A 16,666-nucleotide genomic window follows, 5' to 3' on the forward strand; every position below is an offset into this window, starting at 1 on the left:
TATCCTAGCCAGTCATAATGCAGAACGCAAAATTTGTCCGAATATAGGGGAGAAGATATAACACATTTGCATTTGTTTCTAAATGCATTTGGGTGAAAAACACCATTTCAGAAATTATATTATCTACAACCCCAAAATAGAAAAAGTTAAGAAAGCATGGAAAATGCAACTAAAACCGTGATTTGCTTTGATTTGTATTTCATTGCAGACAGAACGAACCCAAGATATTTCATGTTTTGTCTGGTCAACTACATTTCATTTGTTAATATACATCCATTCATGCATTTCAGACCTATAACACATTCCCCCCCAAAAAAAAAACATTGGGATGGGGCAATTATGGGCTAGTAATGAGAAAACAATTAAATAATTATGTGATTTGAAACAGGTGATGTCAATAGGTGATTGTGATCATGATTTGGTACAATATCAGTATCCAGAAAAGGCCTAGTCTTTGAGCAGCAAAGATGGGCTGAGGATCTCTGCTTCATCAACAAATGCATGAGATCATTATTATTATTGAAATGTTCAAAAACAGTGTTCCTCAAATAAATATACAAAGGGATTTGGGTATTTCACCCTCTACAGTGCATAATACCATTAAACGATTCAAGGAATCTTGAGGAATTTCAGTGTGTAAAGGGCAAAGGGCGCAAGCCTAAGTTGAACACCCATGATCTCGGAGCCCTCAGATGGCACTGCATCAAGAACCATCATTCATCTACAGTTGATATAACCATATGGGCTTGGGATTAGTATGGCCAACCTTTGTCAAGTACTACAATACAGAGCTACATCCACAAATACCTGTTAAATTCATGTGCAAAAAGTCTCAAAGGCATCAGGGATGGACCATCACACAGTGGAAATGTGTACTGTGGTCAGACAAATCAATGTTCCAGGTCTTTTTTGTAAGAAATGGACACTGTGTGTTCTGGAACAAAGATGAAATGGACCATCCAGACTGTTACCAGCAAAAAGTCCAATAGCCAGGATCTGTCATGGTATGGGGTTATGTCAGTGCCCTTGGCAAAGGTAACTTACACTTCAGTGATGGCAGCATTAATGCAGAAAAGTACATTGAAATTTTGGAACAACATATGCTGCCTTCAAGATGACATCTTTTCCAGGGATATTTCAATAAGACAATACAAAACCACATTCTGCACACATTACAAAGGCATGGCTGTGGAAGGAGAAGGTGCCTGTCCCTTTTGTCCTCAATAGAGAACGTGTGGTGAATTTTGAAATGAAAAATATGACAATGATGGCCCTGTACTGTTGCACACCCTTAAGACCTGTTTGCAGGAAGAATGGGACAAAATAACCTCTGAAATGCTTCATCACTTAGTTTCTTCAGTCCCTAAACATCTTTTAAGTGTTGTGAAAAGGAATGGCAACATTACAAAGTGGCAAATGCTTTACCATCCCAACTTTTTTGAAATGTGTTGTAAGACTCAAAATTGAAATGTGTTTATTTTGGAAAAAAAAAAAAACCCGATACAATTCATGAGGTAAAACATCAAATAATATACTGCTGTGTTGTTTTGAATGCAATACAGGTAGGTAGTTTCAGTTTTAATTTCAATTTCAACGTCCCATCCCAATTTTTTCTGATTTGGGGTCATAAGTGCATAGAGAGCAATATGCTGATTTTGCACAGTGCAAAATTGTCATTAGGCATTGCTCAGGTATTGAGTTGGGTGCCTGATCTATCCATCACTTTATGGAACAATTCATTAATTGCACATGCTTAAACAACATCACAGGTTAGTAAATGCTTGTATTCATGTTTAGAACTTGAACTTTTATGGGCTTTGTGGGTTTATAAGTTCCTTAACAATTGTTCATGTGACTAATAATTGAAAAGAAAATAATAGCTACGGGGCGGCACGGTGGTGTAGTGGTTAGCGCTGTCGCCTCACAGCAAGAAGGTCCTGGGTTTGAGCCCCGGGGCCGGCGAGGGCCTTTCTGTGTGGAGTTTGCATGTTCTCCCCGTGTCCGCGTGGGTTTCCTCCGGGTGGTCTGGTTTCCCCCACAGTCCAAAGACATGCAGGTTAGGTTAACTGGTGACTCTAAATTGACCGTAGGTGTGAATGTGAGTGTGAATGATTGTCTGTGTCTATGTGTCAGCCCTGTGATGACCTGGCGACTTGTCCAGGGTGTACCCCGCCTTTCGCCCATAGTCAGCTGGGATAGGCTCCAGCTTGCCTGTGACCCTGTAAAAGGATAAAGCGGCTAGAGATAATGTGATGTGTGATGTGATAATATCTACCATGGATAATCAGATGTTGGTCAACAACACATCCAAACTAAGTGAACATGAAGGGTTCTTTTTTTGTTCTTTCTGCAGCAACATACAAGGGATTAAAGCCAAACCAGATCACGAGAAGTTTGACATCAACAGGCTTTTTGATGCTGTGGCCAGTGGTGATGTCACTAGGCTGGAGGGCCTGGAGGAGTATTTGTGTAAAACAAACAAGAAGCTGACAAACAGTGAATGTAAGAACTATGTATACGACATCAAATATCTGTACACAAAATCAGTTTACGTACTTATAGTTGAGGAATATAGTAGCAACAGGATTATTATGTTCCATGTCCCTCAGATCGACCCAATGGGAAGACGGCTCTGATGAAGGCTCTGCTAAACCTGAAAGATGGAAATAACAAAACAGTGGAGCACTTGCTGGGTATTGCGGAGAGACTGAAACATCTGGATAAGTTAGTGAATGCAGCATATACAGATGATTACTATGAAGGTATGAACATTTGAATTTGTTTTCTTAATAGCTGTAACATATATGACCAAATTTGAGTTTCTACATACCCTGTAGGTACACAATTATTATACACTATGTTACTCATCTGTGTTGAGAACAGTCCACCTAAATAATATCTAGTTGGGGTGGTCTTATGATAGTCTGTTCTTTTTTACGGATGCTGCAAAGCAACATAGTAACCTGGCAGCCTGTAATTGTAACTGTATACCTATAAAGTGCACTTATATGGTAGGAATATCAGTGCCAATTATTTTTAGATAAAAGTTAGATGTGTATATGTACATCCTTCCTTCTCGCTGCTATAACTGCCTCTGCTCTCTTGGGAATGTTTTCCATTCAATATTAGAATGGTGCTGGGGGGGTATTTTCATTCAGTCACAAGAATTGAGATTTGGTCACAAATGTGTCTCCAATTCATGCCAAAAGTGTTTGGTGAAGTTGGGTTTTCCCACTCTGCTTTCAACAAATGAACGCATCATACTCCATCCATCCATCCATTATCTGTAACCACTTATCCTGTGCAGAGTCGAGGGCAAGCTGGAGCCTATCCCAGCTGACTATGGGCAAGAGGCGGGGTACACCCTGGACAAGTCGCCAACTCATTTCAGGGCTGACACATAGACCATTCACGCTCACATTCACACCTACGGTCAATTTAGAGCCACCAGTTAACTTAACCTGCATGTCTGCTATCCCGTCCCCAGACTAGCATAAAGCTGTATGCTGTACATTTGGTTGACGTCACTAGATCTTTTAATCATTTAAAAACCATTATTTCTCCCCCAAGATGTTTTTGCATTTCATATTACACCCACTAAAATTCATATTTCCATCAGACTTCCTATCCATGTTAATGATGCTCTGATCTGAGAGAATAATGCTATCACCTCCACCCAGATAGCAAGATCAGTTATGCTCTTTGGGACACTCAACCATTGTTGGCTGTAGCATCCTCAGGATTCAAACTTGCAATCTCCCAATGATAAGGCCAATGCTCTGCCAATCAAGAGCACCTACTGTCACAGATGTTTGTGGTGACTGACTTAACATGTGTTGAAAGAAGAAAGTGTTATCTTGAACCTCCCCAGGTGGGTAGTTGTTGTGTGATAGTTACATACTTAGTGTTGTTTTTGTGTGATTGGTGCAGGACAGACAGCTCTTCATATAGCCATTGAGAGAAGAAATAAGTACTTTACTAAGCTGCTCATTCAGAAAGGGGCTAATGTCCATGCAAAGGCCTGTGGAACATTCTTCCAGCCACTTAGTGAAACATGTTTCTACTTTGGTAAGTCATGGTGAGGTGTAAAGAAAAATCTATTCCATTATAGGAATGGAATAAGTATAAGAGCACATATATACAACCATGTTTTCTTTGTAGCTTAAGCAATAATCTACAGCATGGTTTTTTTTTTTCCAAAAACTTTTGTCCACAGGGGAGCTTCCACTTTCTCTGGCAGCGTGTACTAATCAGAAAGACATGGTGGACCTGCTGATGGATAAAGCAGACGTGAGGTATACGGACACTCTGGGCAACACAGTTCTCCATGCTCTTGTGATGGTGGCTGATAACAGTCCTGAAAATACAGACTTTGTCAAATCCATGTACGACCACATTCTTACCAAAGATGCTGTTAAGAATCCTGAAGAAAAGAAGCTGGAGGACATCGAGAACGATGAAGGATTTACTTCTATAAAGCTGGCTGCAAAGCTAGGAAAGATTGGGGTAAGAGTATCAGTACCAGAAAGGTACTATAAATGTTAAATAATGAGTGAACTGATCAAGCTTCAGAGCTTACAAAATGAAGGTAGAATTTATACAGTTTTTCAGAGAATTTCAAAGCCTTCTTGGGATCCACATTTTCAGCTGTGTTAGAATCTGGAAACATGTCTGTGAAAATTCTCAGTCATCCAGGTCATAGTAAACTGTGGGTGGTAAAAGAGAACAACTGGACTTGCTTGAAGATTCTTGAAGACGTTTCACCTCTCATCCGAAAGGCTTCTTCAGTTCTGTCTCACTAATAGGGAGTATCAGGTATTTATCCTCTCATGGATGAAAAGCAATCCTAAGGTGTCGTTGAGTCATCCTGTTGGTGTGGGTCACTGGGGGCTGGGTGTGAACGGCCAACGACTCTCTAGGCCGTTCACACCCAGCCCCCAGTGACCCACACCAACAGGATGACTCAACGACACCTTAGGATTGCTTTTCATCCATGACAGGATAAATACCTGATACTCCCAGAACTGAAGAAGCCTTTTGGATGAGAGGTGAAACGTCTTCAAGAATCTTCAAGCAAGTCCAGTTGCTCTCTTTTACCACCTACAGTTTAGAATCTGGAAGAGAGGATGTGGCCTGGATAGGGGGAATCTAGGACTGGCTTGAGGAACACTGATTCATTTTAGAAAACTTGAACAATTCTATATTTATATTGGTGTTCCCTGATTTCAAATGGCTTATTCATTCTATTCAGTCTCGTGATGTTTCTTCCTACAAGTTCATCTGCAAAAAGAACTGGAAAATATTATCGACTACAGTGATGTGGCAACTGCATGTGACTGTACTTCAGACATTATTCCTCTTTTTAAAGTTCTGTACACGAAGGCAGCAGTTCCACATATGCACACAAAACTCGTTTATACATTAATGATAAAGCTTCGCTGCATCCTGTCTCACAATGTTTTCACATGTAAAGTTATGTGTACCTTGACAATTCAATTCAGTACACATTGTCACAAAACAGCTTCACATGAATCTAAGTTTAAATCCCTAATGAATGAGCCAGAGGTAGCAGTAAAAAGGAAAATCTCTTCTTCTGAGTGGAGATCATGACAATATACATATAGCTGTAGAAGAGTAAAGGCAAACACTAGGCTAAAAAGTGTGCTGAAAGGACATTCAGTCTTTACGATGACAGCAGCAGCTCTTAGGTACAAATCTACCGTATCTATGTGAGATTATCCACTGATGACATCAGTGACATCACAAGGTCACGTGATATTTGTTTATCTGCCATCTTGGACGGCATGGCCGCGCATAAAACTTAGACGAACCCGTTCTAATTATCAAGTGTGTGGGAGTAGATCTTTCGAGAATGGTTATATCTTGTTCAGCATTTGGTTGTACCAATAGACGGGGCCAAAAGGAGGGCCTGTCATTTTATAGATTCCCCGCAGACGAGGAGAGACACGCAAAATGGGTGTCCGCTGTGCGAAGAGAAAACTGGAACCCCAGTTCTACCAGCCGAATTTGTAGGGAACACTTCATATCAGGTAGGTGTAATCTTCTAATTCAATACTCCTAGTACATCTGTTAAGTTGATTTTCGGATTGAATGATAACTGCATACTTAGAAACTAGACAGTACAGTGTTTGTGGCCGTCAGTCCGCTTGATCTCTAACGTTTAAAATGGCTATGCCTAGCCCTACTACCCTGGCCTAGTCTATGACAATGTTTTATCTTTTTGGCTCATATATGCCTTTGAAAGGCCAATCCATAGTAGGGATGGCGAAAACTAAAAAAAATCTTGACCGACCACCGAGCCTCATTAGCCGGTTAAAGTCGGTTAACCTATGAGTTTAAACAGGGATGCAAACGGCGGATGCCGCCTTTTTCATGGCTGAATCGTGCAGATCCGATTTTTTTTTTAGGGGGGGCATTGGAGTGTCTGAATAATTTCATCAGAGTAAATTCTGTATTAAAATTACTAAATAAGCAAATGCCGTTACAGTCCATGAAGCATAAGAAGTATGAGAAGAAAACAGTAAATCAGAAAGCTGCGCACGTTTTTGCGGAAGCTGCGCAAATGTGCGCAGCTTTCTGATTTACTGTTTTCTTCTCATACTTTGAGTTTAGATTTCGAACATTCCTACGATAAAACGTCCTGTATAGTCTCTTTATGATAAACGTCTTAATGCCACTTACCCGTGAGGTTATCAAGTAGACATTCTTCTTCGGAACCTTCCAGAGGTATAGTTGGGATACCCATCCCGCAACAAAATATTTATAGGCTTCCAGGCTCTTGTAAGCTTTGAGGGCTTTGCCAGTGTAACACGATTCACAATTAAAAAGAAAATTGTAAATGTCGTGGTAGGCCAGATTGGGCAAAATCGCCGGCACCGCAGCTCCGAATTTCCCTGAGCAAGGATTGCGGCAAGTTGTACAGATCTGCAATCCCCAACCTGGAACACTTTTCCACGTAACGCTGCCTCACGTCACCTTCAAGATGCTGAACAAACTTAGACAAGTAATCACGCGATGTAGATGGGGTATTTTCCGAATTTTCTTGGGGATTACTCCCTGGATCCATTACGCTCGCGCAAGGTAAACAATCCTGATGCCATCCAATATGGCGGAGTACACACGTGCAGGTCACGTGACTGCACATCCTCTATAGGTACTCACCTCAACTGGATAGCTAAAAATTATTAAAATTTAGCCTGTTTTTTTTTTTTTCCAGTTTCAGTCAGCCTGGCCCCAGTGTAGCCTCAGATTCCTGTTGTTGGTTGACAGTAGTATACCAAGATGTAGTCTTCTGCTGTTGTATCCCATCTGCCTCAAGGTTTGCCGTGTAGTGTGTGCTGAGATGCTTTTCTGATCACCACAGTTGTAAAAAGAATGGTTATTAGCTCATCCAACTGACAGGTGATGACCTTATGCCATCATGTGTTGTCCGTCGTCTGTCTGTTTTCTGTCGTCCATCAGGTGTCATCCACATTTCACAAAAATCGCTTCTTCTTTTTCAATTCTTCACCGATTTTTATTCTTTTTGGCAGGAAGGTAGGTCTGCCTGGGGTGCATATGGCTTCTACCCAAATTTGCATCATTGCAATTAATAATGAAGATATGGAGTCATTAAGCTGTAATGAGCAGTTTCCACGCAAATTGCTTCTTCTCCCTCAATTCTTCACCGATTTTGATTTTTTTTTTGGCGTGAAGGTAGGCATACCTAGGGTGTATATAACTTCCACCCAGATTTGCTTAATTACAATTATTAATGAAGTTATGGACTAATTAAGCCTGAATGAGCAGTTCAGCTTGTATATAGTGTATATAGCTTGCAACATTTATTGTGCAAGGTGGCCCACTTTAGATCTTCTGGACTACACTGGGCCGGAGTGAGCTATGCTGTCACTGATGGTCTTGTTTGATTTCAGTTACTGTCACCTTTGTTAACAGTCGAAAGGATGGGAGCCAGAATGCACCCTTGCTTCACACCACTTGAGATGAGAAAGGTGTCAGATGTCACACCGTTTACATGGATGGTGGTATATGTGTCTTCGTGAAAGGAGGTGATCAAGTTTAACAGTCTCGGAGGGCAGTCAATCTTCTTGAGCACTGCTAGAAGGCCCGCTCTGCTGACGAGGTCAAAGACCTTGGTTAAGTCAATGAACGCGATGAACAATGGCTGCTGCTGCTTGTGACATTTTTCTTGTAGTTGGCGAATGGAGAATATCATATCAACAGTCGATGTCAACAGTCGATCTTCAGATTGGGAAGAGAAAGCAGCGGTTCATTCCACTTGGCGATTGGCTGTCAGACAAGGAATGAGGGAGTCAAAAGAGAAAATGCAAACTATGCTTGCAGAGCGACAGCGGCGACGGAAAGAAGGTCCAGCAGGACCCTCGGCGTTTAAGTGTCATAACTGCGGCTGAGACTGCCACCCAAGAATAGGCTTGCTGAGCCACCTGCGCAAGTGTGATAGAGTGTCCGCCCATCCGCCCATCTCATGAGATGGGCGGATGACAATTAGGCTACATCCACACGACAACGGCAATGAGATTTTTTTTTAAATATCGACTCCACATGGGCAACGGATCAGTAAAATATCAGGTTCATATGGCAACGCAACGCTTGCTGAAAACGATGCAATACACATGCCACACCTCTACGTGCGCTGTAAGACGGTCCCATCGGAGACACCAGAACAATAGAAGTAGACGCATGCGCATAAACCCCTTCTTCTGTAGCATTAGCCACATAAAGTTTTGATTATTAATCAGTAGCGTAAAACGAAAGACGCGGAAAGAGGGATGAATGGGGGTAGATGGAAGCCGGTATGCCAACATTCTGATATCCTCCAGAATTCTTTAATGGTCCGGAATAAATTGAATGCTGCACGTTGATGGATTACTTTGTTCTTCTACACCCTTTTTGAGGACTGTATTGTCGGACTTAAACCAACATCTGAAGAGGTGAGATCGCGCCTTTTTTTTTTCCTATTTTTGCTGGCGGGATTGTTTTTGTTTTTGGAAAGCGCACGGGCGGTGTGCAGTTTGGTACTGCTTCTGCAGTGTTTGGACTAAAGACTCTGCCCTAAGGGCTATTCTCTCACTCTCTCTCTCTCTCTCTCTCTCTCTCACTTTGCACCATTACACAATAAATATTCACAGTGAAAATATTTTGTAAGCGCGTTTCATGAACCAAGTTATAGGATTTGTTGACAACTCGCATTGAGTTCGTTACACTTCTACCCAGCGTGAAGCACTGACAGTCATGTGGTTGTGATGTCATCGTAAACAAATCCGTTCTACTCATCCAGACGACTTCGCAACACCGCCGTTGCCAGATTTTTTCACTCTGGAACCCGTTCTCAAAAGATTTTGTTTTGGGGCACCTAAAACACTGGTGCCATGTGCACGCCAGGCCGAAACGATAAACAGTTTTATCAGATTCACCTGAATCCGTTGCCGTGTGGACAGGGCCTTACTGTCTCCTATACTATGAGTTCAAACAAGTCTGGCCATTCTCCTGATACATCTCTCATTAACAAGGTGTTTCCCTTGTAGAACTGCTGCTCACTGCATGTTTTTCTTTTTTTTCTTCTTTTTTTGCATCACTGTATGTAAGTTCTGGTCACTGTTGTGTGTGAAAATCCTAGGATATCAGCAGTTTTTGAAAATTCTCAAACCAGCCAATCTGGCACCACAACCATGCCATGGTCAAAATCACTGAGGTCACATTAAACATCCATCCATTATCTGTAGCCGCTTATCCTGTTCTACAGGGTCACAGGCAAGCTGGAGCCTATCTTAGCTGACTATGGGCGAGAGGCAGGGTACACCCTGGACAAGTTGCCAGGTCATTGCAGGGCTGGCACATAGAGACAAACAACCATTCACACCTACAGTCAATTTAGAGCCACCAATTAGCCTAACCTGCATGTCTTTGGACTGTGGGAGAAACCAGAGCACCCAGTGGAAACCCAGGCAGACATGGAGAGAGCATGCCAACTCCACACAGAAAGGCCCTCGTTGGCAGCTGGGCTCGAACCCAGGACCTTCTTGCTGTGAGGCGACAGTGCTAACCACTACACCACCGTGCCGCCCCACATTAAACATACCACATGAAATTTTTTCCTTTATTTCCACAGCTTTTTGAACACATTCTGCATCGCGAGTTCCATGAAGACGAGTGCAGGCATCTGTCACGAAAGTTCACAGAGTGGGCATATGGCCCAGTGCATGCTTCACTATACGACCTGGACTCTGTTGACACCTACGAGCCAAACTCTGTCCTGGAGATAGTTGTTTATGGCACAGAAATACCTGTAAGAGAAGTATTCTTTGCAAACAGTGTCATCTAATAAGCTGCTACACCTTCTCTTTAACAGATTTTATGCACTTACTGTACATGCTTATTATTTATGCATTCCTTCTGATAATTGAGGCTGATAAGTGGTTTGTAAATAATGTAATCTTCCTACTCAAGCCAATTACAATTAGATTAAGAAAAGAGCATTCTGTACAAACATCCAGATATCCTGACGGTGATACTGATGATGTAGTGGTCTCTTGTCTCAGAATCGTCTCAATATGCTCCAAATTGAACCACTTAATCAACTGCTGGAAGACAAATGGAACAGATTTGCCTACCGGATATTCTTGGTCAAGTTTATTTTTTATCTCATGTATCTCACCATCTTCACAGCTGTTTCTTATAACCGTCCAGAAGGAAAAGTGAGTTGAGGCCACAGCTATTCAGATCAATTTGGACAAATCATTAAAAAACATCCACTTCTATGTATGACAAATACCATCTCAAAATAAATGTCTCACCATTAACTGATCTACATTTTATTTGTGAATCTAGCCCCCATTTTCAATGGCAACCTATGTTGAGGAAAATGGTGCAGGAATTATTCCTTATGGCTACTTAACGCTTGCCGGAGAGGTCATCATGACTATTGGATCACTCTACTTCTTTGTTACTGTGGTGTGTATCATTTACTTTGGTTCAAAAAATATAAATATTAATTATTCTAACATAAGTTTAATGATGACTTCTGCTTTCTTGTAGCTGGTGGATATAAAGAAAAAGCGGCCAAGTCTAAAAACACTGCTGGAAGATGGGTATTCGGAGGTGCTTTTGTGAGTGCTCAAACTTTTTAAAAATATATTTACATAGAGTAGATGATAAATATTAATGGTCACAAACAATCAAAATGTAGTTTGTGTACATGTTCTTCCTGACATAAGACATCATATAGTAGTATATCGTTAACAGTTATTCCACGAAATCAGGTAGTACATTCAAAGATTCAAATTTTTCAGATTCAAAGATTTTTATTGTCAATTCACTGTATATCCAGGACATATAGGAGAATCGAAATGCATCTGAATGCAATTGAATCTGAATCTTTTGATTCAGATTCAAGTTGGCTATAAGCCATGTATGACTAGGTTGAGTTTCATTCTATCCACATTCACTAGATTTTGAGAAACAAAGCATTTTTACGGGGCGGCTCAGCGGTGTAGTGGTTAGCGCTGTCGCCTCACAGCAAGAAGGTCCGGGTTCGAGCCCCGTGGCTGGCGAGGGCCTTTCTGTGCGGAGTTTGCATGTTGTCCGCGTGGGTTTCCTCCGGGTGCTCCGGTTTCCCTCACAGTCCAAAGACATGCAGGTTAGGTTAACTGGTGACTCTAAATTGACCGTAGGTGTGAATGGTTGTCTGTGTCTATGTGTCAGCCCTGTGATGACCTGGCGACTTGTCCAGGGTGTACCCCGCCTTTCGCCCGTAGTCAGTTGGGATAGGCTCCAGCTTGCCTGCGACCCTGTAGAACAGGATAAAACGGCTAGAGATGATGAGATGAAAGCATTTTTATTTTTATTCTTTGCAAATTCGATAAATAAAACCTTTATACAAAACGTCCGACAAAATCATTTCCGCTTAGAATGTAAACAAACCAGCAAAAAGACAGGAGCAATTTGTGAAAAATGCTATAATAATAATTCTTGAAAAATTAAAAAAGATACGTTTTTACCATCAAATACTTTCATTCCATATTTTGTTGCTTTTTTGTATTTTTGGGGGTTTTGTTTTCGAGTCGAGTTTTTATTTCATCCTTGGCTGGTTCAGCAACACACTCCGCCATTTTGTTTGTCTCTATTCACGGTACATGAGCGATAGCCCACGGTAGTAGTAGAGTAGCCAATCAGAGCGTGCAATTGCTCATATCCAGTGAATGTGTGGATAGAATAATAACACTTATGTTACCTTTTTTTTTTAAACCAGTATCTGTCCTCAAACATGGCAATAGCCACAGTGAATATAAAAAGTGTACACACCCCTGCTAAAATTGCAGGTATTTGTGATGTAAAAAAGAAAAGAAAAGAAAAAAGAAACCAAAACAAATCATGTCGTCATCATCATCTCTTTTAATGTGATATAGCATCTAACACAATTCAGGTTAAAAAATGAAATGTTTTATGGGGGAAAACAAGTAGCATAATACCTGATTGCACGTGTGTATGCCTCTTCACTAATACTTTGTTAACACACCTTTTGCTGGTAATACAGCACTTAGTCTTTTTGGGTAAGCATCTCACAACTTAGCACATCTTGATTTGGCAATTTTATTCCACTCTTTTCAAATTTTTCTTCATCTTCAGCTGTCTAAGAGAGGCCTGCAGGTTTTGTGCCAAAATAGACTGGTATTTGGAGTTATTCAAGATTTCCTCTATCTTGATAAGAGCCCCAGGTCCAGCTGAAAAGTAGCCCTACAGCATGATGCTGCCACCACCATGCTTCATTATGGGTATGGTGTTCTTTGGGTGGCTTGTTTTTGTGCCAAACATCTTGGTCTCATCAGACGATAACATATTTAGTCACGTGGTTTGGGTGTTACAGTATGTATGTTTTGGCAAAATTTATGCAAGCTTAGATTGATTGAGAAAGGGTTTCTGTCTAATATGGAAGTAAATGAGAGTTTGTAGCGATATGCATGGAGTGGGGCGGCACGGTGGTGTAGTGGTTAGCGCTGTCGCCTCACAGCAAGAAGGTCCTGAGTTCGAGCCCCGTGGCTGGCGAGGGCCTTTCTGTGTGGAGTTTGCATGTTCTCCCCGTGTCCGCGTGGGTTTCCTCCGGGTGCTCCGGTTTCCCCCACAGTCCAAAGACATGCAGGTTAGGTTAACTGGTGACTCTAAATTGACCGTAGGTGTGAATGTGAGTGTGAATGGTTGTCTGTGTCTATGTGTCAGCCCTGTGATGACCTGGCGACTTGTCCAGGGTGTACCCCGCCTTTTGCCCGTAGTCAGGTGGGATAGGCTCCAGCTTGCCTGTGACCCTGTAGAAGGATAAAGCAGCTAGAGATGATGAGATGCATGGAGTGACCAGTATTTGCCAGATGTTCCTGCAGCACCTTTAAGTTTTTACCTCCACCAACTTTGTTGGAAGAGGTTATGCCCACCTCTGTTTGTTTGTCTGTTCCCAATGTAACTCAAAAAGTAGTGAACAGATTTTGATGAAATTCTGAGGAAAGGTGGGCCATGGGCCAAGGAACAACTGATTAGATCTTGATGGAAATCCAAATATGTGGCTTGGTGGAGGTGTGCACTCTATTGAATGCCCTTCTATTTTTTTTTTTTTGAGTTTTTGTCCTTTTGTCAATCTTGGAGGGACGTCCTGTTCTTGGAAATGTCACTACTGTGGTGTCCCATTTTGTCCGCTTATTGATGATGGCCTTCATGGCGGTCCATGTTACATTTAACGTTTTCAAAATTCTTTAGTAACCCTCTTCTGGTTGATACCTTTCAACAGTGAGATCCTGTACATGCTTTGAAAGCTTTTTATGGACCATATTTTCAGCAGCAGTCAGAAGAAAACCAAGACATTGCTAAGAAAATTGTACAGAAACTGCTGATTTTTATTTGGGATTGATTAGAATTGCTTCACTGATGACAGGTGTATGATAATTATTGCCCCATTATAAAAATGTGTGCATGCTCAAGCAGCCAGGTTATTGCAAGTTTTTTCTTTTTTTTTTCCATAAAACATTTCTATTTGTTTTCCAGTTGAAGTTTATTGTTTGCTACAGCATATTAAAGGTGGAATATGTACTGACATGTTTTATTTTAAGTTATTACATCACAAAAACCCTGTATAAATTTTAACAGGGGTGTGTAGAGCGCATGTTTTTTTTCATGTCTTCTGGTGCTGTAGTTTATTCCAGGCTGTGCTCTTTCTAATCTGTGTGGGGCTGTATTTCAACGGGAAGCTGGAGTATCTTGCCTTCCTGGTGCTCAGTGTGGCTCTGTGCTGGATTAATCTGCTCTACTTCTCTAGAGGAACCCAACACATGGGCATCTACAGCGTTATGATTCAGAGGGTGCCTGATCTATTTTTATTTTATTATTATCGTCATCATTATTTTTGCTCAAGTTAACGCTCCCTGAGTAAAACATTTGTCTGCGGTACACTGTGACTCTGTCCCCATCTTAAACTATTGAGGATCTCAGGTTAGGTCTTCATATTCAGACTCCTTCCAATCTGTTTTCTAGATGATCCTTGGCGACATCTTGCGCTTCCTCTTCGTCTACATGGTCTTCCTCTTTGGATTTTCAGCAGGTACCATTGACTCAATCAAAATTCTCTGCTCCACAAAAGGTCATCCCAGTCACTAAAGTGTTTATTTTCTTTTGCTCTCCAACCAGCTGTGGTGACTCTACTCAAAAGTGACTCTCAAGTCCCGAATAACAGCACGAAAGGAAGGTCTCTGTTTTCGAATTTTGAGACAGGCACAACAGAAGGCTGCAAAAAACCCACCTTTAAAACCATTGCCTTCACCACTATGGAGCTATTTAAGTTCACTATAGGCATGGGCGACCTGGAGTTCACGGAGGACTACGAGTATAAACACGTATTTTATGTGCTGCTCATATCCTACATTGTGCTCACGTACATTCTGCTGCTGAATATGTTAATTGCTCTAATGAGCAAGACTGTGGAGAAGATGTCCAAGGAAAGCACCAGTATCTGGAAACTACAGGTATACACAATTGCCCAGAATTATTGGTACCTTCCTTCATGAAATGAAAAAGCAAGTGAAAATTATTATATGAAAATTGAAATGGTGATTAAAACTAGATGGCCTTTCGAGTTCATAAAATCGGTGAAATTTAATTCCCTCTGAAATTTGGTCATTGTCATATTTGTTTATTTCTGTAATATCTCACAAAATATCAGGCCATTCCGTGGCTGGGAAGTTATTTAATTTGAGGGGATTCCCGAGCAAATAATGTGCATGAAATCGCTCACTTCGTGCAGTCAAGCAGACAGAGGAAGTCCATGTGTGCAAGCGCAGGTTTACCTTCTTCTTCTTCTTCTGGGTTTTACAGCAGCTGGTATCCAGTGTTGCATTACTGCCATCTACAGGTTTACCTTTGACCATGCACTGACAGTTACATCATTCTGTCGCTAAACGAACAGCTGATCACACCGAGGTGCTCGCTGAGCACCGATATTTATTAGTTTGGTCCTACGTTTCCTTTCTTTTGCAACATAACATCTTTTCTTCTAGCTTTCCGTTACTGTAGTCAGTCTTTCACGTTTCATTCGCACACTCACGTCCTCCGTTTTTCTCTCCTGTTTCAAATTTGTATCCCACAATGCCTTGCACGAATGAGGAAAGCCCATCACGTGTTGCATGATGTAGTATCTTGAATTGGGTCATAGAAAAAAATATCAGAGAAAAAATATCAAAGAATTTAGGGCCACGTGGCCCTAAATTCATTAATTGTTCTATTTTTAAAAAAAAAAAAGAATAAAATTGGAAGTCTGTGATTTGAATTCAGTAGCTTTCAGTCCACTAAGCAAAAATAATTGGGTGTCAGGGGAAATTATTTTTATGACCTACACTTGAAAAATCTGAAAGGCAGTCGACCTTTATATGTCTCTTTTTGCATATTTGGAACCTTATATTTATATCTGATGAAAGCAGAAATCCTGGGCTCCCTGGAGCCTGAAAACAATGCAAACCATTTTTTTAAAATAATAAACTGTTTGCCTTAAAAAAATCTATTAGTGTGTAATGTTTATTTCATAAAATCATTTGTTTGAACAATGCCAAGCTTAAAGGAGATTACTGAAGGTAGAATGATTATGGCTGAATCGTTTATTATCAGCTCTTTAGTTTACATAAAATATGTGAATGTGGTCCCATTAAAAGACCAAAATTTCAACTTATAACATGGTATTTGTTTAACATGTCAGCTCTTGGTAATGATATGTCCCATTTTTTATGCCAGTGAGCTGTGTAAGAGTAAATGTGTGTCTTTTCCCAGCGTGCCATCACCATCTTGGATCTGGAGAGATATGCATGCTGTCTGAAGGCAAAGTTGCGTTCAGGAGTGAAGAGGAACCTGGGCAAGAAAGAGGAGGACTGGCGCTGGTGTCTCAGGTTCAAGAAACAATCTTTGTAAATAGAGACGTGAAGATGGTTTGACTGGAAAGTGAAAGGGTGACATGGTGTGGCACTTCTGAAACAATTTTGAGGGTGGTTTATTAGTTCAATGTAATGTTACCTGAAATAATAGCGTTACATGTTTTTTTTTTAAGTATTGAATATTAGTGTAATTTGTTCCTCATCTCATCTCATTATCTCTAGCCGCTTTA

At 41.0% G+C, this 16,666-nt stretch overlaps 1 protein-coding gene across 1 annotated transcript in view; it reads left to right on the forward strand.

Annotated features, from left to right (window-relative positions):
- Positions 1–16,666, forward strand: part of LOC132875796 (transient receptor potential cation channel subfamily V member 1-like) — a 35,103-nt gene that overhangs the window by 11,750 nt on the left and 6,687 nt on the right. The window contains exons 3-14 of the mRNA XM_060912863.1: positions 2,354–2,502; positions 2,610–2,762; positions 3,931–4,068; positions 4,217–4,506; positions 10,151–10,327; positions 10,581–10,736; positions 10,870–10,992; positions 11,077–11,147; positions 14,216–14,381; positions 14,554–14,620; positions 14,707–15,041; positions 16,336–16,451. Coding sequence (XP_060768846.1) covers positions 2,354–2,502; positions 2,610–2,762; positions 3,931–4,068; positions 4,217–4,506; positions 10,151–10,327; positions 10,581–10,736; positions 10,870–10,992; positions 11,077–11,147; positions 14,216–14,381; positions 14,554–14,620; positions 14,707–15,041; positions 16,336–16,451 — 1,941 coding nt within the window. The remainder of the gene's footprint in view (positions 1–2,353; positions 2,503–2,609; positions 2,763–3,930; positions 4,069–4,216; positions 4,507–10,150; positions 10,328–10,580; positions 10,737–10,869; positions 10,993–11,076; positions 11,148–14,215; positions 14,382–14,553; positions 14,621–14,706; positions 15,042–16,335; positions 16,452–16,666) is intronic.

Source organism: Neoarius graeffei, chromosome 28, assembly GCF_027579695.1.
Source record: "Neoarius graeffei isolate fNeoGra1 chromosome 28, fNeoGra1.pri, whole genome shotgun sequence".
NCBI lineage: Eukaryota > Metazoa > Chordata > Actinopteri > Siluriformes > Ariidae > Neoarius > Neoarius graeffei.